The sequence below is a fragment of the Prionailurus bengalensis genome, chromosome E1, assembly GCF_016509475.1.
Source record: "Prionailurus bengalensis isolate Pbe53 chromosome E1, Fcat_Pben_1.1_paternal_pri, whole genome shotgun sequence".
Taxonomy (NCBI): Eukaryota; Metazoa; Chordata; class Mammalia; order Carnivora; family Felidae; genus Prionailurus; species Prionailurus bengalensis.
This window is the reverse complement of record NC_057347.1, coordinates 5,928,438-5,951,993: the sequence shown is the minus strand read 5'-3', so window position 1 is coordinate 5,951,993 and position 23,556 is coordinate 5,928,438. Positions and strand designations below refer to the sequence as shown.

Genomic DNA, 23,556 nt, shown 5'->3' with positions numbered 1-23,556 from the left:
CCCCTCATTCTGGATCCTTCAGTAACTAATTCCGTGTGGTCTCTAGATCAGCATCCAAGTTCTGGGACAAGAAATGCTATCGGAGAAGACGGACTCCGCAAGCTGCCGCGTGGGGGGAGCGGGGCGCCATCTTGAAATGGCGTCTCAGGAGCTGGGACCTCGGGCCTCCCCCTCCAGGCCTGGGGAGCCGCCGAGCCGTGCTGTGAAAGAGGAGTCTGACATGGAGCAGGAATTAGGTGAGGGGCGCTTCCTCGCGGTGGCATGTGGTGCGTCCTCGGGGAAATCTGGGGGCCGTGGTTAGTGGGCCTAAGACCGAGTGGAAAATGATACGCCGCTCGGATCAGGGTATCTCTGGAAAGTCTGGAAACGGAGTGGACTTAACCGAATCCCTCTGAGGGGGAGCTCTGGTCCGTGAATCTCCTCTATGGCTGGGCCAGACCACGTGAATTTTGGTTCTGAGGAAGGAGGAGGAAACTGTGGATGAGGCTGTTGGGAAGGTTGGAGCGAGCTGGGGCTGGTTGGCGAGGGAGGGACGGGCATCGCTTCTGATGTGTACCGACCGATTGCATCGGTGCCCTCTGGGGAGTGGTTTGCGACGACGTCTAGAGCCTTCCAACTTTCTGTTCCTCGCTTCAGCGCTGGCCGCTGCCGCCCTGGACGAAAGGCTCGTCGGAGACCAGGACTTCACGGCCTCCGTGCCCCAAGCAGCCCCTCAGGTGAGCCGGCTTCCCTGCTTGTCTTCCCCCCGCCGGGGCTCCAGCGGGAGTGTGGAAAGGGGACGTGCTGTCAGAAGGAGAGAGGACGGCTAGCAGGGCAACGACAGGCACGTGGAATGAAGCCCGAGTCCCAGTATTTCTCTTGAGGCAGAAGGCTGGGTGATCGTCACCTTGATAACGGAATCTGGACCCCTTCTTCCTGGAGGAAGTGGCTGTGAAGCTTCCGTCTTGTTTGTCCTGCTCCTGCTCTTGGGGTCGTGGGGAGAAAAGACTCTATTTCCTGGTCTCGGCCTCCCCCACGGGAGTCAGTTTGAGAGTTTGAATGGTTATGGGTCATGTGGGCCAGGCGACCTCCCCCAGCTTTAGGGAGGTGTAGTGGACAAACAGTAAACCGCACATATTTCAAGCATACGGTTTGGTAAGTTTCTTGACACGTATACACACGTGTGAAACCGTGTTCACAATCAGGTTGATAAACATCCCTGTTACGCCCACGATTTCCTTTTGCCCCTTTGTGACCCCTCCCACCTGCCCCCCACCGCCCCCAGTGCTGAGATCCCAAGGCTGCCACTGAGCTGCTTTCTGTCACCATACATTAGCTTGCATTTTCTAGAATTGGGTGTGAAATGGAGTCATGTCATCTGTACTCTTCGTTCTTCTGCGTGTAATATATTTTTCTTGCTTCTTTTGATATTTTCTCAGTGGTTTTTAACGGTTTGACTACGATGGATGGCCTAGGACTCATTTTCTTCGTGTGGGGTTCTTGGATCTGTGGGTTTATAGTTTTCATCAAATTTGGAAAATCTTGACCAGTATCTCTTCGACCATCTTCTGTCTCCCTTCCTTCTCCACTTTGTGGATTTTGAGAATAACCCCCACGTGGACTCTGTGTGAGGATAATGTGTGTACGTTCATTAGAGCTCTCCAGGTTGTCCCAGAGCTTTATTGATGCTTTCTGTCTCTATTAAAAAAAAAAAAATCTCTGTTTCATTTTGGATACTCCCTGTTCATGTGTCTTCAAGTTCAGTAATCTTCTCTTCTGCTTTGTCTGATCTGTTGTTAATCCCATCCAGTGTATTTTTCATCTCAAATGTCTTTTTCATCTCTAGAAGTTTGAATTGGGGCTTCATTATATTTTTCACATATGTACTTAACATGTTCTGTTGTTCCTACATTTTCTTGACTGTACGGAATATGGCTATAATGTCTGTTTAAAAAAAATTTTTTTTAACGTTCTATTTATTTTTGAGAGAGACAGAGACAGAGTGTGAGTGGGGGAGGGGCAGAGAGAGAGGGAGTCACAGAATCCGAAGCAGGCTCCAGGCTCCGAGCGGTCAGCACAGAGCCCGACGCGGGGCTCGAACCCACGAACCGTGAGATCATGACCCGAGCCGAAGTCGGACGCTTAACCGACTGAGCCACCCAGGCGCCCCTATGATGTCTATTTTAATGTCCTTGTCTGCTAATCTATCACCTTTGTCATTTCTGAGTCAGTTTGGATGGATTGATTGATCTCATTGTGAGGTGTTTTCCTGCTACTTAACCATGCCCAGCAACCTTTGATTGGATGTCAGACGTGAATTTTACTTTGTTGGGTGCCGAGTATTTTGGCATTTCTATAAAAGTTCTTTTTTTTTTAATGTTTGTTTATTTTATTTTTACTAAAAATTTTTTTAATGTTTATTTTTGAGAGAGACAGAGTGTGAGCAGGGAAGGGGCAGAGCGAAAGGGAGACACAGAATCTGAAGCAGGCTCCAGGCTCTAAGCTGTCAACACAGAGCCTGATGCAGGGCTCAGACCCACAAACTGTGAGATCATGACCTGGGTCAAAGTTGGACCCTCAACCAACTGAACCATCCAGGCACCCCTTTTTATTTTTTGAAATATTTATTTATTGATTTTTGAGAGCAAGAGAGAGAAAGCATGTGCACGAGTGAGGGAGAGGCAGAGAGAGGGGGAGCGAGAGTCCCAAGCAGGCTCCACGCAATCAGCACAGATCCAGACTTGGGCGTCGAGCTCATGAACTGTAAGATCATGACCTGAGCCAAATCAAGAGTTGGACACTTAACTGACTGAGTCACCCAGGCGCCCCGTTTATTTATTTTGAAAGAGAGAGTGCATGAGCAGAGGAGAGGGGCAGAGGGAGACAGAATCCCAAACAGGCTCTGTACTATCAGCGTGGAGCTTGACTTGGGGCTCGAACCCACGAACCGTGAGATCATGACCTGAGCCGAGTCAAGAGTTGGATGCTTAACCAACTGAAGCACCCAGGTGCCCCCCTGTAAATGTTCTAGAGCTTTGCTCTGGGATGTGACTGAATTGCTTGGACGTAGCTTTATGGCACCAGAGAAGTCTTTAGTCTGGGCTAATGTCTCCCACCACCGAGGCAAGACCCTTCTGTGTATCGTACCTGATGCTGCTTGATGTATGAGGTTTTCCACTCTGGCTGGAAGGAAGTACCTACTGCCAGCTCTGTTTGCTCTGCTTCTCCTGGAGGCTCCTTCCCAGACCCGAGGGGGACCCCCTGGAGATCTCCGGAGCCTTCTCTCCGTTCAGCTCCCCACTCTGGTCTGCTGCCCTGCTGACTCTGGCTGCCTTCGCCTTCCCAGACCCTGAGCAACTTCCGCCAACTCTAGGGGGAGGGGGCCGCCTGACTCAGCCTGGCCCCCCTGCCTGTGCTTCCGGGCTGTTGTCCCCAGGTAGTGCGTTTGGCCAGTGCAGGGCTCACCTGATTTGTCTCCTCACTTTCAGGGAGCTCTGCTCTGCCTGACAGGCGGTGTCCCCAAACTGTTGTTTCCTATATTTTGTCTCCTTTTCCAGTTGTTTCAGGAGGGAAGGTAAATCTGGTCTCTGTTACTCTATCCAAAACAACTTGGGGAACAGGTTTATTTTGAGTATGTAGTTAACAACTCTGAAAAGTTGCATTTGATAAAAATAAAGTTTTTCTGGGGGCACCTTGGTGTCTCAGTCGGTTAAGTGTCTGACTTTGGCTCAGGTCATGATCTCGCGGTTTCACGGGTGCTGTGCCTGGAGCCCTCTGTGCCGACAGCTCGGAGCCTGGAGCCTGCTTTGGAGTCTGTCCCCATCTCTAACCGCCCCTCCCCTAATCACACTGTCTGTCTCTCTCTCAAATTTTAAATAAAGATTAAAAAAAATTAAACACTACAAAATTATTTAAAAAATAAAGTTTTTCTGGAACCCGTACGCCTTGATCAAAGCGTTGTTTCAAACCTTCGGGGAACTCTGCGGTTCTCTAGAGAAGGTAAGGGCAGGGAGGCCAGTAGGTGGTGGTGATGTGCTGCCCAAGCCCGGTGGCAGCTTCAGATTTCCAGGCTCAGGGATGTAGAAACCAGAATACGAACTTCACAGTTCACCCTGGGAGAGGGATGGGAGAAGGCAGGAGAGGGACAGACCTTTTTAGTGACTCAGGAGTACCTGTCTTCCCACTTTCAAGGTACCTAGAAACCAAATTGTTAGGTTTTGTAGTGCAAAAGATTTGGGTATTCTGTGAAATATTTCAAGCAGACGTGAGGATTACTGTTGCTTCTGTAGTAAGTACAGAGTGTTCCTATGAGAGGTCTGTACAATTTATGAACATCTTTTAGCTGGTAGAATTAAGCATTAACGAAACATTATGTAGCAACATTGACCGTGACTTGTTCTGGATAGCTCGAATCAAATGGCTAAAAAAAATGTTCACTGGCATGAGTCATGCCTGTGTCTGTGTGCATTTCCCTGTATTTAGCAGATAACTGATTAACAGCCCCTCGATCCAGACAAACAAAAGTCATTCCTAACCGCTTCCAGCATCCCTGCTCCCAACTATCACAAGGGCCATGTGCACCTCCAGAAGGGGCTTGATATTTAGTGGACGCTTTGTTACGTGCAGGGGATCTTGCAATAGATGTAATCACTCCCTCGAATCTCCTTTATAGGTTAGGAGCCTCGTGAATAATGCCAGAATAATGAGGTAGCATCCCCACGCAGTTTCATCGTTAGAAACCAGGAGTGAGTTAGAGCCTCTCACAGACTCGGGGATGCTTTTACTCACATTCCTGCGTCTTCAGCTTTCGGGAGAGGAACACAGTGCAGGGGGACCTGTGTGCGGGTCAGCTGTGGCAGCGTCTCACAAACCCACAAGGTGGCGCTGTCTCCACACAAAATCAAGGGTAGTTTTGCATCAGATTCCATAGTTTTGCATCAGATTCACGTGAAGCGTGAGGGGTCCCCTATTCAGCAGTGTTTGCTCAAACCTGTTCTTCTCCGGAGGTTGTGAAGGTAGCTTCATTCACAGATTAACACAATAAGCTCACAGTTCTACAAGCTCCTTTCAAAACTGAACATTTTATTTTATCTTTTAAAGGTTATTTATTTATTTTGAGAGAGAGAGCGCACGGGGGACGGGCATAGAGAGAGGGAGAGAGAGAGAACCCCAAGCAGGCTCCGCTCTGTCAGCATGGAGTCCGACGTGGGGCTCGATCTCACGAACCATGAGATCCTGACCTGAGCCGAAATCAGGAGTTGGACGCTCGACTGACTGAGCCACCCAGGCGCCCCCAAAGTAGAAAATTTTTAATTAAAATTAAAATAAAAAATGTGGTTATAGTTAATGCTTAAGTATATCGTGAAATACATTTAAGTCACTTTTTGCATTTTTATCCTAAAAAAAATCCAACCCCGTTTTCTTTTTAAAATTTTTGCTTAGTATCTGCTAATTGCAGACTTTTGGGTAAATCATGCTTTTTCAGACCTTTCTGCTTCCCTTTGATATGCTGTTAGGCAGACTTGACCTAGGACTGAGAATGGCTTTCCTGAGCATACCTTGTGCCCTGAGAATATCTCATTTTCTTATTCGCCCTCCTCATGTTTGCTCCCTGTAGCCTGGCTATTCATAATAGTGGGTGGTTATCAACTTTGGGGTTCCTGAAAGAGTACAGAATCCCTTCATTTTCTCTGCAAACCCTGATGAGCGTGGGAGACCGGGTGTCCCGTAGGCCGCACATAAGATAACACTACTATAGGTGTGATTTCCGAAGAGTTATTTGCCGAGGGCTTTATTTCCCCCAGACAGCATGCACCGAGAGCCTGCTCTGTCCTGGGCATCGTCTCGGGGCCTGACAATGTACACACTGGAGCTCATGTGCTAACGGGGGCAGCTCTTAGCCAAACACCTGTGTGCGTGCATCTCTGAACACCTACGTGTTCGCTAGGCCGGTGAATGCCAGTACTGAAAACTAGAGAGTGCTGTGAAGACAGGGGATGCCTGCGTTATTTCTGCCAATTAGGGTGTGAGCGTTATCCCACCACCAAGTGAGAACGGAGGCTCAGAAAGGTGGTGTCTCTTGCTGAGGGTCACGCAGGTAGAAGTGGCAGGGCCGGGACTCAAAAACCCGGCCCGGTTGAGTCACACAGGTAGAGTTTACAGCCGGGACCGGGCTGTTGATCACTCCGCCGTCCAGACTGGGCCTCCAGCGCTCCGCTCTTCGCGGGGAGATGGGGATTTGAATCCACAGACGCGGACTCCAGCTGGGCAGCGTTGCCAGGTTTGAGGCTCTAGCCTCCAGTCTCACAGGAGAAGAAGGGCATGTTTTGGGGGATAATTGAGGCACACCTTGCTCCAGAGAACCCATCGATTTTCCACTGAGTGGGAGGAAAGCCGGTCTAACGTTAGGCTGTAAACTCAGAACTGTTGGGGAGGCTCCACGTGTGCACGGAGGCAGCCCTCTGTCTCTGGTCTGAATCCACTGATCTGTTTCAGAGAGACTAGGATGCGTCCGACTTCCTTGTGGTCGCTTCCCACCTTTTTGCTGACCCGCGTGTGGTTTTCTAACAAATTCCCTTTTAATTCCTTTTCCCTCTTGAATTTCCAGAGTTTTAAAACATTTTTTTTTTTTTAATTTTTTTTTTTTTTCAACGTTTATTTATTTTTGGGACAGAGAGAGACAGAGCATGAACGGGGGAGGGGCAGAGAGAGAGGGAGACACAGAATCGGAAACAGGCTCCAGGCTCTGAGCCATCAGCCCAGAGCCTGACGCGGGGCTCGAACTCCCGGACCGCGAGATCGTGACCTGGCTGAAGTCGGACGCTTAACCGACTGCGCCACCCAGGCGCCCCTTTAAAACATTTTTTTAATGTTTATTTTTGAGAGAGAGAGACAGACAGAGTGAGAACAGGGGTGGGGCAGAGAGAGGGAGACACAGAATCCGAGGCAGGCTCCAGGCCCCGAGCTGTCAGCACAGAGCCCGACGCGGGGCTGGAACCCACGAAACACGAGATCGTGATCTGAGCCGAACTCAGACACTTAACCGACTGAGCCCCCCAGGTGCCCCATGAATTTCCAGATTTTAATGAAATATTGGGAGTATCAGATTCCAACTGTTCAAAGACCTCTATTATAAGCATTGAGTTAAAAAAAAATAAGGGGTGCTTGAGGGCTCAGTGGGGGAAGCATCCAACTTTTTTTTTTAATCTTTATTTTTGAGAGAGAGAGAGAGAGAGAGAGAACAGCAGAGGGACAAAGAGAGGGAGACAGAGGATACAAAGTGCGCTCCACACTGACAGCAGAGAGCCCGATGTGGGGCTCAAACTCACGAACTGCAAGACCGTGACCTGAGCTGAAGTCAGTTTCTTAACTGACTCAGCCACCCAGACTCCCCCAGCATCCAACTCGTGATCTCAGCTCAGGTCGTGATCTCACAATTGGTGAGATCAAGCCCCTCATCGGGCTCCACGCTGACAGTGTAGGGTCTGTTTGGGATTCTCTCTCTCCCTCTCCCTCTGCTTCTCCTGTGTATACTCTCTCTCTCTCTCTCTCTCTGTCAAAATAAATATTTAAAAAAAGAAAGACAGAAGGACAGGGTGGAAGCTTTTGCCTTCTCTCTGTGTTCTTGACTCTTAAGTATGTGCAACTAAAAAGCCAGCACTTAAAATCTAGATGTATTCTTTTTAAAAAAAAATTTTTTTTTCAACGTTTTTTAATTTATTTTTGGGAGAGAGACAGAGCATGAACAGGGGAGGGGCAGCGAGAGAGGGAGACACAGAATCAGAAACAGGCTCCAGGCTCCGAGCCATCAGCCCAGAGCCCGACGCGGGGCTCGAACTCACGGACCGCGAGATCGTGACCTGGCTGAAGTCGGACGCTTAACCGACTGCGCCACCCAGGCGCCCCTTAATCTAGATGTATTCTAACCAGGGCAAGAAATACTGACGTGGAGACTGTCGTTTTCCCCTTGGCCTCTTCCCTTGAACTACCTCCTGTGATTCCTTAGATCATCTGATGGCCAGGCGGCGAGGGCATAGGCCTGTTTTCCTCCACTTTCCTACAGGGGAGGGAAGGCTGGGTTCAGAAACCTGCATTGGAGTCATGTCATCGCATGTTTTCTAGGAGCCGTGGAGGCACCTGGAGTCCGTCCAGAAGGAGCAGTACTGGGATCTCATGCTGGAGACCTACGGGAAGATGGTCTCCGGAGGTGAGGGTGTGGGCCAGTCCGGTGGGAGCAGACGTTAAACATTTTCTGTGTCCGTTAGAGAGAGCTGCTTCCATGGAAGTTCTTCGGGGGAAGGGGGCACTGGGGACATGGCTGGGAACTGGGGATAGCAGGGTCTGCGTGCCCGGAACTGTCACGGCTGCATCATGCGTGGTTACTCCTTAAATGTACGAGGCCGGGGATGGGGTTCCCGTGCGAAGGATGACGAGAGTGAGCGTCAGCTCCTCTCATGTTCCTCGTAAGTGCTGAGTTAACGACGGAACTCGGTGTGTCTGAGTCCCTGCTCTGTGCCACTAAGCCCCACTGGGCCAAGAAGCGGTGGCTCGCCCAAACGCGAGCCTTGGTGTGCAGGCGGGCCCTTCCGGTCACCTTGTGACCCTCACCATACATCCTGGTCACGTCATGAGTACTGGTGTCTGAGAAGCTCCCGGTAGCCTTCTAAGAGAAGGCTTTTTAAGTGCTCCCCAGATCCTTCCTGTTTCCTCTTCACACCCAGGTTGTGCCTTTGCCAGACCCAGACTGGTCCCTAGTTCTCCCCATTCACCTGGGCTTCATGTCGTCCCTCTGTGTACCAGGCATTTCCAGTTCCAAGCCTGATCCGACTGGTCCAACGGAGTATGGGGAAGAGCCTGCCGGGCGGCACCCTCACCTGAGTGAGAAGATCCCAAGGCCCACCTGCCTAGGTGAGTGGTCGTTCACTGGGGCCGAGCCCCTCCTGACCTCCTGTCGTTAAATCGGAGGGGGGTACAAGGACCTGAGGTCTGTGACGTTGTCTGTAACTAGCCACGATCTGGTCAGTCCAGTGTGAGTCCCGAGGTTGGGTCTCCTCATCTCTGGTGCACGGGCTGCTGGAACATACATACGTAATCGTGGAACAGAGACCACACATCGGACCCGCTGCCTTCGGGCTTGTCTGCCGTGACTGCTTGCTTCCTCAGAGCAAGTTAAGGTTAGTACAGACTGATACCAACACAGATAGAATTCCTTTCTAGAAAGGTTATGGAACAGCAGTAGGCAATCACTCTTCCTGACCCTTCTGGTTTTCGTAATTGTTGCAGTGAAGTGAAGACTGAATACGACAAACTGACAGAAAAACACATTTAACTAATCTCTAGGCACCTGACTTCTCCAAAACAGCAGCAACAACAAACATTTCCTGTAAATCATGTATTCTAAGACAGGAGGCGGGGAAATATGTGAACTTCTTCTGTGGTCATGCAGCCATCACCCTTTGTTTCCTGCACTCTGTTTAAAGCGTTGCAGGTGTAACGCCTCGCGTCCGCACGTACCCGCACCCCCGCCCCCCCCCCCCCAACATACACTTCGCCATGTACAGAAGATCCCAGAACTGTGGAGGAAGAAAAGGACCAGAGATGAGAAGTGTATGGAAAGTGATCCTTTCCAGTGGGATCCAACTATTTCCCTTTGCCAACTAACACACTAAGAGACAGCAAGCTTCATGTAAAATGTACGATTTTAATTTTAACCAATATGTTTATCCTAATACTGTTCTCACAAGGATTCCTTTGGAGCAGGGTTTCTCAAACTGCATTTCCTGACCAATCAGTGTAGTGTGAAATCATGTTGCGGGTTGTATCCAGAATTTAAAAAAAATGCAGTGATAAGATTGAATGGAGAATATCAGAAAATATCAGGGTGGGTAATATTTTAGGAAATATTTGCTCTAAGTATGTGTGTATGTTCCATATTTCAATATAAACATACTTCTTTTTTTTAATTTAAAAATCCTTGTTAATGTTTGTTTATTTTTGAGAGGGAGAGAGAGAGAGAGAGACAGAGCACAAACAGGGGAGGGGCAGAGAGAGAGGGAGACACAGACTCAGAAACAGGCTCCAGGCTCCGAGCTGTCAGTACAGAGCCCGGTGTGGGGCTCGAACCCACAAACTGTGACTCATGACCTGATCCGAAGTTGGATGCTTAACTGACTGAGCCACCCAGGCGCCCCAATATAAACATATTTCTTTTTTTTTAATTTTTTGAAATGTTTTATTATTTATTTTTGAGACAGAGAGAGATAGAGCATGAACGGGGGAGGGTCCGAGAGAGAGGGAGACACAGAATCCGAAGCAGGCTCCAGGCTCTGAGCTGTCAGCACAGAGCCTGACGCGGGGCTCGAACTCATGGACCATGAGATCATGACCTGAGCCGAAGTCGGATGCTTAACCGACTGAGCCACCCAGGCGCCCCTAAACATATTTCTTACTGTTGGTAGCAGATCAAAAAGTTTGAAAACACTCCTTGAGAGTGTTGTTGCAGTACGATTTTTGTTTTAATAGATATTTTTAGAGCACTTTCAGATTCACAGCAAAGTTGAGTGGAAGGTACAAGGGATTTCCCATATGCGTCCTTGTAGTGGGATTTTATTTGTGATACATGGTTCACCTATCTCCACTCATTCTTTTTTTTTTTTTTTCCTCCTTCATTCCTCCTGGTGACATGGTTGCATTAGCTCTTACCTTGAATGAGACTATGGGGAGTCTACACAGCCAGCCGGCCCTCGTAGGGCTAAGACATGCAATGTCTGCTCTTGACAGAGAGGAAATGTGGGGAGAGAGACCAGGGAAGTGGCCATGGGCAGGGCAGACTGGAAGGGCATGCTGGGAGCAGGGGGAACCCCGTGGAAAGTCGATGCAGGAGCCCAGCTGTGCCGGGGTGAGCCCTGGACTAGTGTGGAAACAATTAACAGGATCAGAAAGGACTCAAAGACCCAAAAGCAGCCAGTTCGCCAGATCTGGGCTCACACCAAGGGGCAGAAGTCTCAGGAGAGAGCATGCATGCTGTGTGTTTGACCATACGGAAGAATAGTGCATGGTTAAAGCAGGCCAGCAGGGGAATACACCTCAAAAAGCCACGTCCTCATCTCTGATCAAAACCCCAAGGGGTTTAAAAAAAAATTATTTGGGAAAAGGATTCTTAAGTAGTTATCTGTGATACTGCAAAGTTACTAAAGAGTCTTGAAAGAAGAATTGTTCATCGACACTAGATCTGTAAACATTACGAGTCTGTTGTTTTAGTCTGGCTGGCCCAGTTGGTCAAGCACGCCACCTGATCTCAGGGTCATGAGTTCGAGCCCCATGTGGGGCGTGGAGCCTATTTAAAAAAAAAAAAGTCTCATTTTAGAAAGGTAAAATCAGTAAAATGCTGGGATATGGATATAGAAGTAGACACACAGGCCAGCAGAACAGAAGAGGGAGCCTTGGAAGAGAGGCTCATCAGGCAAGAATTCTTTTGAATTTTTTTTAATGTTTATTTTTGACAGAGACAGAGCATGAGCGGGGGAGGGGCAGAGAGAGAGGGAGACACAGAATCCAAAGCAGGCTCCGGGCTCCGAGCTGTCAGCACAGAGCCCAACGCGGGGCTCGAACTCACAGACCGTGAGATCGTGACCTGAGCCGAAGTCGGACGCTCAACCGACTGAGCCACCCAGGCGCCCCTGGGCAAGAATTTGATGTGAGACAGAGGAAGAGGCCACGCGGGTCTGTGGATGAGGTGTTCTTCCATGAACAGCATTCTTTGGGAAGAGGCATAGGTTTAAATGTGATGAATGTCATACACCAAAATAAGTTGGAAATAGATGAAAAAGATAAAATAGGAACATAATAATAAGGAAGGAACCGGGTGACTGTTTGACTCACTGTCTGGGCGGGGAAGGTTTTATCAGTATAAAAGCCATGGAGGAAAACCATTAGGGAAAAGATGAATAGACTTGAGTACACTGGGGCGCCTGGGTGGCTCAGTCGGTTGAGCGTCCGACTTCACCTCGGGTCATGGTCTCACAGTTCATGGGTTCGAGCCCTGCGTCGGGCTCTGTGCTGTGACAGCTCGGAGCCTGGAGCCTGCTTCAGATTCTGTGTCCTCTCTCTCTCTGCCCCGGTTGCACTTGTGCTCTCTCTCAAAAATAAATGTTAGAAAAAAAAAATAGACTTGAGTATACTTAAAATTAAGAAACCCCCCACAACTTACACATATACATAAATGGCCACAAACAAAATTCAGGTATTGGTGAAAAACATTGTTCATGAAAATGACAGATAAATGATTATCTTTCTTTCCTTTCTTTCTCTTTTTCTTTCTTTCTCTCTTTTATTCTCTTTCTTTCTTTCTTTCTTTCTTTCTTTCTTTCTTTCTGTATATTTTTGAGAGAGAGAGCACAAGTAGGGGAGGGGCAGAGAGAGTCAGGGGACAGAGGATCTGAGTCGGGCTCCATGCTGACAGCAGAGAGCCCTATGCGGGGCTCCAGCTCACAAACTGCGAGATCGTGACCCGAGATGAAGCTCAATAGACCCGAGCTCAATAGCCTGAGCCACCTAGGCACCCCTCAATGATTATTTTTCTTAACATGGTGAGAGTTAATGTAGGATAATAAGAAAAAAAAAATGACTTTCTCAATGAAAGAATGGACAGCAGTCTTTACGAAACGTAGGTCTTAAATGTGAAAAAATTCATCCTTTAATAACAAAGGTGTTAAAATTTATAACAGTGATAAACTATGTTTTCACTGGTTTCAAAGGCCAATATTTAAAAAAAAAAATTTTTTTTTTAAACATTTATTTCTGAGAGACAGACAGACAGTGAGCAGGGGAAGGGCAGAGAGAGAGGGAGACAGAATCCGAAGCAGGCTTCAGGCTCCGAGCTGTCAGCACAGAGCCTGACACGGGGCTCGAACCCATGAACCATGGGATCATGACCTGAGCCAAAGTCGGATGCTTAACCAACTGAGCCACCCAGGCGCCCCTCAGAGAAGGCCAATATTTTAGAAATACTCAGTACTTAAGGCCTGAACACTGTCCTTTGCTTAGCCCAGCTGGTCATACTGGGGGGTGGCACAGTCCTGGAGATTGATTCGCCAGCCAGTGTCAGGAGCCTCAGCATCAGTGTTGGCGCCTGCTGACATGGTAATAACCCTGCAGGGAACCCAAAATGGTCAGAAATGTGGGCAAAAACGTATGAAGAAAAAGCACAGTGTTATTTATAGTAGCAAACCCACAACAAATAGCCTTGGTTTCCAGAGTAGGAAAATCCTTCAGTAAATCATGTGTTTGCTATTATGTGTTCATGGTGACGTCTCTACAATAGATCATTATTCAGCTTTCAAATGATATTCATAACGGCTCCTTTAAAGACAAGAGAAAGTACCTTTGTCACTTTAAAGACCAGAGAAAGTGCCTTTGTCATCTGAGAGGGGTGTGTCCTAAGACTTTGTGAATTAAGTCAGATCTAACTCTTTAGCAGATTCCTGGGGCTCTAGCAGATAATTTGAAGGCACTGATGCAGGAATGAGAAAGGTGAATAGCTTCTTTAGGTCTACAGAAATAACGTATAAAAGTTGGAAAACATATTCTACCACCAGAATAAAAATCTTTACTATACGTATCATTTAGTGGTAGCAACCAAAAACTTAAGGTATGACCAAAAGAAAATTAAAAAAAAAAATTTTTTTTTTTAACGTCTATTTTTGAGAGAGACAGAGACAGAGTGTGAGCAGGGGCAGGGCAGAGAGAAAGGGAGACAGAATCCGGAACAGGCTCCAGGCTCCAAGCTGTCAGCACAGAGCCCGACACGGAGCTCGAACTCACAAACCGTGAGTCCTCCCCACCCCGCCCCCCCAAAAGCACACATACATACATAGGTAAAGACTAAACAAAGATCAGAAGGAAATACATAATCATGGTTGCTACCTCTGGATGGTGTGATTGAGGTCGATTTGCTTTTCTTCTTTATGTTTTTCTCTCCAAATTGCTTTTAGTGCTTTAGATGTAATCAGATAAAAACAAATCGTTTTGCCAAGTAACGCCCTTACATAATATACTTGTTTTTCCTGGGCCTTAAGAAATGCATGCCGCTCGTTTATGGGGGGCAGGGGCGGTCAGCAGAGCCCTCTGTGCGCTCCGTCTGCCCTGTGAGGTTCTCGGCTCTGGAGCTGGACACTGAGCCCGGACCCCAGCACGAGTGCAGTGAGTGTCCGGTCGCCCAGGCCAGATGGTGTCTTCCTTCCTCACTCACTGACGCCTTCTTGATAAGGAGAATTCATGTTTTCCGAGGACCTTTTTCTTGACGTAGGGGTTAGAAAACAGGGCACAGCATTGATGGAACGATTTCAAATCTTCTTTCTTCTTCCAGGAGACAGGCAAGAGAATGACAAAGAGAACCTGAATTTGGAAAATTGCAGGGGCCAGGAGCCTTCCGACGTCTCCTGCCACGCCTCAGGGGAGGCGCCTTCCCAGGCCTCCTTGAGCGGCCTCTTCGGTGAGGATGCACCAAGATGCTTTGGAGAAGTGGACAGTCGCCCCGAGGCCCCGGGAGACCTGCAGGGTGAGGGGCCGGTGGGCCAGCTCTCTCCTCAAGAGAGGAATTCTGGGAAACAGCATGTGGCCAGTCCCCGTCCAGAAGACCTGTCCCTGCTGTGGCTGGAGGAGAAGAGAGACGCCTCCCCGAAGGGGCAGCCGAGGGCCCCCATGGCCCAAAAACTCCCCACCTGCAGGGAGTGCGGGAAAAGCTTTTACAGGAATTCTCAGCTTGTTTTCCACCAGAGAACTCACACTGGAGAGACATACTTCCAGTGCCCCACCTGCAAAAAAGCCTTTCTGCGGAGTTCAGACTTCGTGAAGCACCAGAGAATCCACACGGGGGAGAAGCCCTGTAAATGTGGCCACTGTGGCAAAGGCTTCAGCGACTTCTCGGGACTGCGTCACCACGAGAAGATCCACACGGGAGAGAAGCCCTACAAATGTCCCATCTGCGAGAAGAGTTTTATTCAGAGGTCAAACTTTAACAGGCATCAGAGAGTGCACACAGGAGAGAAACCGTACAAGTGTCCCCGCTGCGGGAAGAGTTTCAGCTGGAGCTCGAGCCTTGATAAACATCAAAGATCCCACTTAGGAAAGAAGCCCTTTCAGTAGCCAAGCTCCCTGAGCCCATTTCTATCTCTGGGCCATTTAAAAATACTTCCTTCCATCTGGAGACATCGCATCGCTTAAAGGCCAGCCCTGTTCTCTCTGTTATTTTATGGATTCGAGAGGAGAGGCACCAGGGCACGGCTTTGGACTGGGAGGACACGTTGGCCTCTGGGTTGGGTTTCGTGTGGGTTTCATTTCTTGCCTCTGCGTCGGGAGACAGAGTGGTCTTTCTCCGTCAGCTCGTCTCTTGGGGTGGATCCCTTGGGGAAAAAGGTTCACTTGGAGATCCTGTTCTATTCTACAAGTGCCGTCTGGAGAGAGCTCAACTGGATTGGCTGCATGGCAGCTCATGGCGGCTCATGGGAAGGGCCTGGGATCAGCGGTTTAGGAGGGGGGTTCGGGAGCAGACCTTCTGTCACAGGAAGGGCAGCAGAGAGGGCCAGTGAGCTCACGTGTGTTCCTTGCCACACGGGTGCAAAATTAACCTCAACTGTCTCTCGTTCTAAATAAACTTCTTAGAGTTACCCCGTATCTTTCTTTGTGTCTGAAGTGTCCCCTGTGTTCTAAGCGTAACTCAAGGCGCATTTTCTCATGGAATCACCCTGAACGGTAGTTGAGCACCTGACCATCCCGTACAGACTTACCAGGTGTATCCGTCAGCGGAAGAGCGAGAGGAAATCGCTAACCTGGTGCCCAGGTGTGAGAGCTGGGTTAGCGCCGGGCATTCTTTGTCTCTTCTGAGCTCATCTCCCGCTTGCTCACCTGCCTCAACCTGCCCCTCTTTCTCCTGGCTATCAATTTTCCAGAGTGTTCTGTGCTTTAAAATTGCCTTTATTACCCCATTTTGTCAGTAGATATTAGGAAGAAGTCATTAGTAGTGATGTAATGTCCGTTCTGTCTAGGGGTGTGACACATACATCTAACCTGCCCACTTGTCCCCTCTTCGAAGTCACGTGCCCCCCCCCCCCCCCCCAGTGTCCTGCTCTCATAGTGTGGGAGTTTCACCTTCCTTCCGTCTTCGTCCTCCTCTTGCCTGCTCCGAGTTTACTGCTGCTGGTGAGGACCAGGAAGGAGGGCAGTGATCTGTAGGCACGAACCGGCAGATTGAAACTCAAGTTGGATTTCTTGGATTCCAGAGGGATTTTTAACGCCCTTGTCGCATGAAGGTGAGGGGGAAGGCCCCTCATTAGGAAGTGCAGGAACCACAGGGCAGAAAGCAGGAAAATCATGGAGGAACCAGCGTTCGATTTTGTATTCGGTACAGCAGAGATTTGTAGGGTGGTGGGATTTTATGTTTCAGGTTTTTTTTTTAATGTTTATTTTTGAGAGAGATTAACCAGCCCTCCAGGGGAACTCGGATGCCAGCTCAAGTTTAAGGGACCCTGTTGTAAATCCTAATTCATCAAGGATATGGGGGTGGTGGTGGTAATGATTCCAGAAGGAATACTGGGCCCTCCTGGACTCTTCTTAGCAAACAGACCTTCCTATAAGAGCTCTTTAAAACAGTGGAGCTCTTTGGGATTCCAGCGAAAATGTGTTAGAGAAAAATCTAGAAAACTTCTAGGCTAAAAAGCTGCAGGCACAGAGTTTCTCCGTGGGTCCCTCTGAAATGATCTGAAGGATGATAGAGATACTGGGAAACAACCTATCTCATTCACGGTTGTGTTCTCAGCACACGGTAAGTGTTTAACTTACTGAATGCATGTGTGAGTTAAGGGATACATGTCCTATGTGTACTTCCTCTGTCCTTTAGATCACTGATTGGCAAAATGTGGCCCAGCATCTGTTTTTGTAAATATGGTTTTATTGGAGCCCAGCCACACCCATTTATTTATGTTCTGGGTTGAGTCATTGCAGCAGAGAAAAATGCCCTGCAAAGCATAGACCATTTACCGAGTGGCCCTTTCTAGAAAAAATTTGGCGATCCCTGATCCAGAGTAACTGGTCACAATGCAGCCTCTGACCCCGGGGCGATGCTGACAGCTGCTGGTCTATGGAGTAGCTGGGAGCGGAGCACTGGGTACTGTGCCGTGTAACTACATCAGGGCTCAGGTGTTTGTGGTTCGTTTCTCTTGGTCTCTCCAGGATCATTTATGACTCTGCCTGCTCACAAAGCTGGGACCAGACACAGTCGAAGAATAAATCACTTTATTAGGAATGGTGCAGTGTTGTGAAATGCTTCCGCTGCTCATTCCTGGACCCGAATTCGTCCAGCTGTCGCCGCAATTGTAGGCACATCTCTCCGGGTTCCCTACAAGAATTCTACAGAATTGTGAGTACATGTGATTTCTTTTTTTTTTTTTTTTAATGTTTGTTTATCTTTGAGAGAGAGGGAGAGAGAGACAGGACGAGCAGGGGAGGAGCAGAGAGAGGGAGACACAGACTCCGAAGCAGGCTCCGGGCTTTGAACTGTCAGCAGGGCTCGAACTCACAAACCGTGAGATCATGACCTGAGCCGAAGTCAGATGCTTAACCGACTGAGCCAGCCAGGTGCCCCAAGTACATGCGATTTCTTATCTATGCGTCTGTGTCACCCCTCCCCGCCTTGTCGCTCTGGGCAGCCTCCAGCCCAGCCTTGTGTTCTCAGTGGCTAAATCTGGAGAAGCAAAGCGACTCCAGCAAGAACCCACTTAGATGCCTTCTCCTTGGTCTTCAGGTTGAAAGTCCACACATAGGTGGGTCCCCGCTGGCAAGTCTTGTACACGGGACAAGGATAGACGCTGCGGCTGTCCTGTTTATCTGCAGGAATGGCCTTGATGAACATCACGGGCATGGGGGGTGTCAGGTCCTTCAGCTTCGCCTCCGTAATGACCCCTGCCTGGGGACAAGAACATGAAAGGAGCCACCTTAGATCAGACACAGAGTGCAGCCAGCCAGCCAGCGTCCTGTCAGAAGGCCCAGCAGCTGAGACACTGGGAAGGCCTGGCTGCCTTATGAACTGTTAACCCACGATGGGACGGCAGGTGAGATGCGGGAAACCGATTTCTGCTGTTTTCTAGCCTAAATCACTTTCTGAAGGAGAGTTCTAGAAGTTGTTATGTATCATATACAGATTAATCCCTTTGTGACTTGAGCCTCTATTTTTATTTCCTCATCCATTCACTTCATAAGCATATTGAATGCAACTATTTGCCAGATGGTCATCATAGAAGGTGCTAGGGCTTTGAAAGACGAGGAAGACACAGTTCGTGCCAGCAAATGCTTTAGATTTTAAGGGTTGGGTTATGTCTTTTTCAGCTTCATATGGGACCTCCTCCACCCTCTAGAGCATTTTGACTTCTTGAGCAGAGCTGTGTTCTATCTTTACTCATGTGATAGGGACCTAACTTCTGGAGCTTTCTAGTTGGGGCCTCTGTGGTTTTCTGAGATGAATCAATAGAGTGATGTGGGGCTGTTTATTTTTATTTACTATTTTTTTTTTTTTCCTAGTCCTGAGAAATGTTCTGAGGACCAAAAGCATTCCTGTATCAAATAAGCTTGGGAAAAGGTGCTTACCATACACTGAAGACAGGAAGTCCCAGCAGTAAAGAAAAGGGGTGAACTTTATTTAACCTGGTGCTTCCCAAACTTATTTGACCACAGGACTCTTTTCTTTTCAATCTATTTATTTCCTATGGCACTAGTGTTTTATGGAACTTACTGTGGGAAATGTTGATACAGAGCGATTCACAGATACCTCGCAGTTGCCCTGGTGACTTTGATCCCCTTCTACTATGGATAGAGCTTGGCTCATTTTCCATGAAATGTTTGATTTTTAAATTTTTTTTAATGTTTACTATTTTTGAGAGAGAGGGTCAGACAGAGAGAGAGACAGAGAGCAAGCAGGGGAGGGGCAGAGAGAGAGGGAGACACAGAGTCTGAAGCAGGCTCCAGGCTCTGAGCCATTAGCACAGAGCCTAATGCAGGGCTCGAACTCACAGACCTTGAGATCATGACCTGAGCTGAAGTTGGATGCTTAACCGACTGAGCCACCCAGGCGCCCCTCCATGAAATGCATTTAAAGGGGAGGACGTGCCTGTTCAGTTCTGTCAGAGGCTGGCATGAGGCATGATGAGTAACAGATCTTAGGGAAACAGTAGGCACTCCCTTAACATCAACAACTGAGTGTTTATGGCAGGGAGTGGGAGAAGGGGTAGAACCTTTCTTTTTTCCTCACGTACCTCAGAACCAACCCTTTTAAAATATACAAGTCAGTGTTTTTTAATGTACAATCATCACTTTGTAATTCCAGAACATTTTCATCACCCCTTCTCCCCCCCTCAAGAAACCAACCATGGGCAGCCACCATGAGTAGTGGGGTATTGGTGCCTCCAGTGATTACGGTTGAATTCTCTATATGAATGGCATATTTGTTTCCATCTCTTAACTTTTAACCTATTTGTGTCTTTGAATCTAAAGTGTATCTCGCGTAGACAGCATATACTTGTATCATTAAAAAAAAATCCATTCTGCCATTCTCTGCCTTTTGATTATAGTGTTTAATTTATTTATATTTAATGTAATTACTGATAAGGTTTACATCTGCCATTTGACTCTTTGTTTTCTATGTCTTGGGTCTTTATTGTTCCTTGGTTTCTCCATTGCTGCCTTCTTTTGTGTTAAATAGATCTATTTCAGTGTGCCATTTTAATTCCCTTGTTATTTCTTTTACTATATAAAAAAATTATTTTCTTAGTGATTTCCCTAGGGATTACAATGAACTTCAGTGTATAAACATCAACTTCAATGAATACCAACTTAATTTCAGTAGTAGACAAAAAATTTATTCCTCTATATGTTCCTTTCCTTCCCCTTCCTCTGCTTAAGACCTTGTGCTGTTTTCATGATACAAATTACATCTTTCTGCTTATCAGCAGATTTAGAGTTATTGCTTCCTGCAATTGTCCGTTACATCAGGAAGGAAATAAAAGTTACAAACAAAAATCCATTTATATTTTCTTATATATTTACAGACATAATTACCTTTGCTGGTGTTCTGTTTCTTCATGTGGACTTGAGTTACTGTCTTGTAACTCATTTCATTCTGAAGGACTCCCTTAAGTATTTCTTTTTCTTTTTTTTTTTATTCAAAAAAATTTTTTTTTATTTGAGAGAGACAGAGTAAGCAGGGGAGAGGGGCAGAGGGAGAGAGAGAGCATCTTAAGCAGGCTCAACACTCATTGCGGAGCCTGATGTAGGGCTTGATCCCATGACCATGAGATCATGACCTGAGCCGAAATCAAGAGTCGGACGCTTTAACCAACTGAGCCACCCAGGCGCCCCTCCCTTAAGTATTTCTTATAGGTCTGGTCTGCTAGTGGTGAATTCTCTCTCTCTCTTTAAACTTGGGAATGTCTTAATTTCTCCTTCATTTTTGAAAGATAGTGTTACTGGATATGGAATTTTTGGCTGACAGTCTTTCTGTCGGCACTATGACTTCTATTCTACTGTCTTCTGACTTCATGGTTTCTTAAGAGAAATCATCTGTTCATCCAATGGAGGACCCCTTGGAAGTGATGGATTGCTTTCAAGGCTCTTTCTTTACCTTATGACACGTCTGCGTATGGATTTCTAAGTTTATCCTATTTAGATTTTGTTGAGATTCCTGGATGTGTAGATTAATCTTTTTTTTTTTTTTAATCAAATCTGGAAAGTGGCCATTATTGCTTCAAATATTCTTTCTGGCTATTTCTCTCTCTCTTCTCCTTTTGGGACCGCTACTATGTAGATGTTTGTATGCTTGAGTATTCCTCAGGTTTCTAAACTGTTCATTTATTTTGTTCTTTTTTTCTGCTTCTCAGCTTGGATAATCTCAAGTGATACATTTCCAAGTTTGGCCATTCTTGTCTACTCAAATCTTCTGTTGAATTCCTCTATTTAATTTTAATTTTTTTATTTAATTTTTAATTTACTTTTTAATGTTTACTTATTTTTGAGAGAGAAAGTACAAGTGGGAGAGGGTAGAGAGAGAGAGGGAGACACAGAATCCAAAGCAGGCTCCAGGCTCTTAGCTGTCAGCACAGAGCCCCATGTGGGGCTCGAACCCACGAACTGTGAGATCATGACCCGAGCCGAAGCCGGACACTTAACCAACGGAGCCACCCAGGCGACCCGAAAACTTGAATATTTTAAATAATACATTGTGGCAACTCCAAAAGTCAGGCTCCCTCCATAGAGTTTGTTATTGTTTGTTGAATGAGTTTTCTGAACTCTCTATAGTCTGTCTTTGACACCTAAGGCTCCTGAAGTAGCCTGCTTAGTTAGGTTGGTGGTCAGCACATAGTTGGACAGAGGTTTCTTAGACGCCTGGATCCAGTGAGTCTCACAGGTTCTGCCCCAGGGCTCTGTGCATGTGTTGCGCATGCCTCCAGGGCTCAGCCAGGCAGTTGAAAACTTTGCCTTAGCCTTCACTTCCTGCTTGCACAGAGCCTCAGGGTCAGCCAGAAGTGAGCTTACAGACTTCTCAGGGCTTTCTTGAGCCTGTGCACAGCCCTGCCCATGGGCATGGCCCTCTAGGTTTCCAATGATGAGTTGGAGGTCATCTCATTCTCCAGCTTTTCCTTTTAAGCGGTAGCCTAGTTAGCCTAGTATTTGTAGTTAGCCTAGTATTTGTTCCACTGTTCATTTTTTTAATGTTTACTTCTGAGACAGAGAGAGACAGAGCACGAGTAGGGGAGGGGCAGAGAGAGAGGGAGACACAGAATCTGAAACAGGCTCCAGGCTCTGAGCTGTCAGCACAGAGCCTGATGCGGGGCTCGAACTCACGAACTGTGAGATCGTGAACCTGAGCGAAAGTTGGACGCTCAACCGACTGAGCCACCCAGGTGTCCCTATAGTTTAGATCACCTGACAGTTTTTCCCCATTAACTCTGTACTAACAGCTAGGAATAGCTAAGTGGCACTTGCCAAGCGGGATATGTGACTAAGCACTTCTTCCAGATCATGTGTTATCACAAACGTGAACTTGTTCTGGAGGTATCCATCCTTGCCCGTGTCATTTATCCCAGCCAATCTTAGGGTGACTCAAATCTTTATTAGGCTCCAGTGAGGAACCCTTTCAGAATGTCACGTTGAAATAGTGTCTACGGGGCTCCCTTTGGAGATGGGGGCAGTGCAAAAGGCAGAAGGGGTTCCTGTCCTTCTAGAGCTCGTGGATGAGGAAAGTGGCCCTGGAAGGTGAAATGACATCCCCAGGGCGGGCAGCCAGCATCAGGGATAGCTCGAGAGTTAGCGACTCTCACACTTCTGGAGCATTCTCTGTGGGCCGGGCACAATTCCAGGTGTCCCCGCATATGAACTCATCTTTGCAGAAGCTCTTATTTTCCCCCTTCACACTTGAGGAAACTGAGATTTGGAGAGGTAGAACCACGTCCCAAGGTCCCAGAGTTAACGGACGGTAGTGCTGGGATTCAGATCCGGCCAGTTTGGTTCCAGAGCCCTTGCTTTTAATCGGCGCAAAGCCTGTGCTCTCCGCACCGTCCCTGGCTGCATGAGAGTGCCTTGAGAGCCTCAAGGAAAGGCCACCCAGGTCAGAAGGTCCAGGGCATCCCCTTTGCACAATCACCCTCTATGGAGGCAAGGTGTAATTGAATCAGCCCACAGAGGGTGTCCCACCCCAAGATTTACCTGTACGTCCCAGCGAGCGCCTTCCATAAAGAGGCCATGGATGTAGGCCCCCTCCCGAGGGGCGCTCCTGAAGTCCTCCCTGTTCTTCTTTGTCACGTCACACTGCAGGGCCATCTGGTCCAGTGGCCACTCGTTCTTGCGGGCCGTGGACTGCATGATGGCGGTCAGGAAGGACTGGGGGTTGAAGAAGCCCGTCAGCCACACCGTGGCAGGCATGGCGAAGTCTCCTATCCAGGCCTCCAACTCTTTGATTCGGTCGAGGAGGTCCACAAACCAGGCTCCCAGGCCTGCCGTGGAAGGGTAGGCTCGCCTGGCCCAGGGCTCTGGCACCGTGTCTAGGTACAGGGCGTTCTGTAAGTTCTCCATGTCGCTGGTCATGGTCAGCTCCCCCTGTAGACGAGGGGCAGGAGGGGACAGAGTGAGGGGGCAGGAAGTCCCTGGAGACAACCGGCCGTAGGGACCGCTGGCTCATGGCCTACAGGCAGACAGATGAGTCCAACAGTGGTGGCCATGACTGTCCCTAATACTTGGTTTGCAAGGTGTGTGAGTCCACACCTATGTACTGACAGCAGTCGACGTCCACTGCGGATCTCAGACCACCTGTGGGTTCCCTACCCTAAAGCCTGGGTGCTGGCTCTCCTCCCGCCTTTGCAGCGGGCCCCGCAGCTCAGAAGCACGAGAGGCCCGAGGCTGGACGATCTGTGTCCCCCCCAAATCGAGGATCTCCCCCAGAGTCAAGGTAGGAGATACAGTCAACTTGAAGGAACCCACCTCCAACTGCTAGATGAAAGGTTACGTCGAAAACCGAAAACCATCATTAGGTTTGATTTT

The 23,556-nt window shown here is 48.1% G+C and overlaps 2 protein-coding genes across 4 annotated transcripts in view; one reads left to right on the top strand and one right to left on the bottom strand.

The window, feature by feature from the left end:
- The window catches only part of ZNF18 (zinc finger protein 18), a 29,779-nt gene extending 14,130 nt beyond the window's left edge, over positions 1-15,649 (top strand). For all 3 annotated transcript variants that reach the window (XM_043583148.1, XM_043583149.1, XM_043583146.1), the window contains exons 3-7: positions 47-236; positions 637-716; positions 8,101-8,185; positions 8,779-8,886; positions 14,345-15,649. In XM_043583148.1, coding sequence (XP_043439083.1) covers positions 47-236; positions 637-716; positions 8,101-8,185; positions 8,779-8,886; positions 14,345-15,123 — 1,242 coding nt within the window. In that variant the 3' untranslated portion in view covers positions 15,124-15,649. The remainder of the gene's footprint in view (positions 1-46; positions 237-636; positions 717-8,100; positions 8,186-8,778; positions 8,887-14,344) is intronic.
- A 1,876-nt stretch (positions 15,650-17,525) lies between these two features.
- The window catches only part of DNAH9 (dynein axonemal heavy chain 9), a 332,285-nt gene continuing 326,254 nt past the window's right edge, over positions 17,526-23,556 (bottom strand). The window contains exons 69-70 of the mRNA XM_043585501.1: positions 22,726-23,115; positions 17,526-17,938 (exon numbers count right to left, since the gene is read on the bottom strand). Of these exons, the coding sequence (XP_043441436.1) occupies positions 17,711-17,938; positions 22,726-23,115 (618 nt within the window). The 3' untranslated portion in view covers positions 17,526-17,710. The remainder of the gene's footprint in view (positions 17,939-22,725; positions 23,116-23,556) is intronic.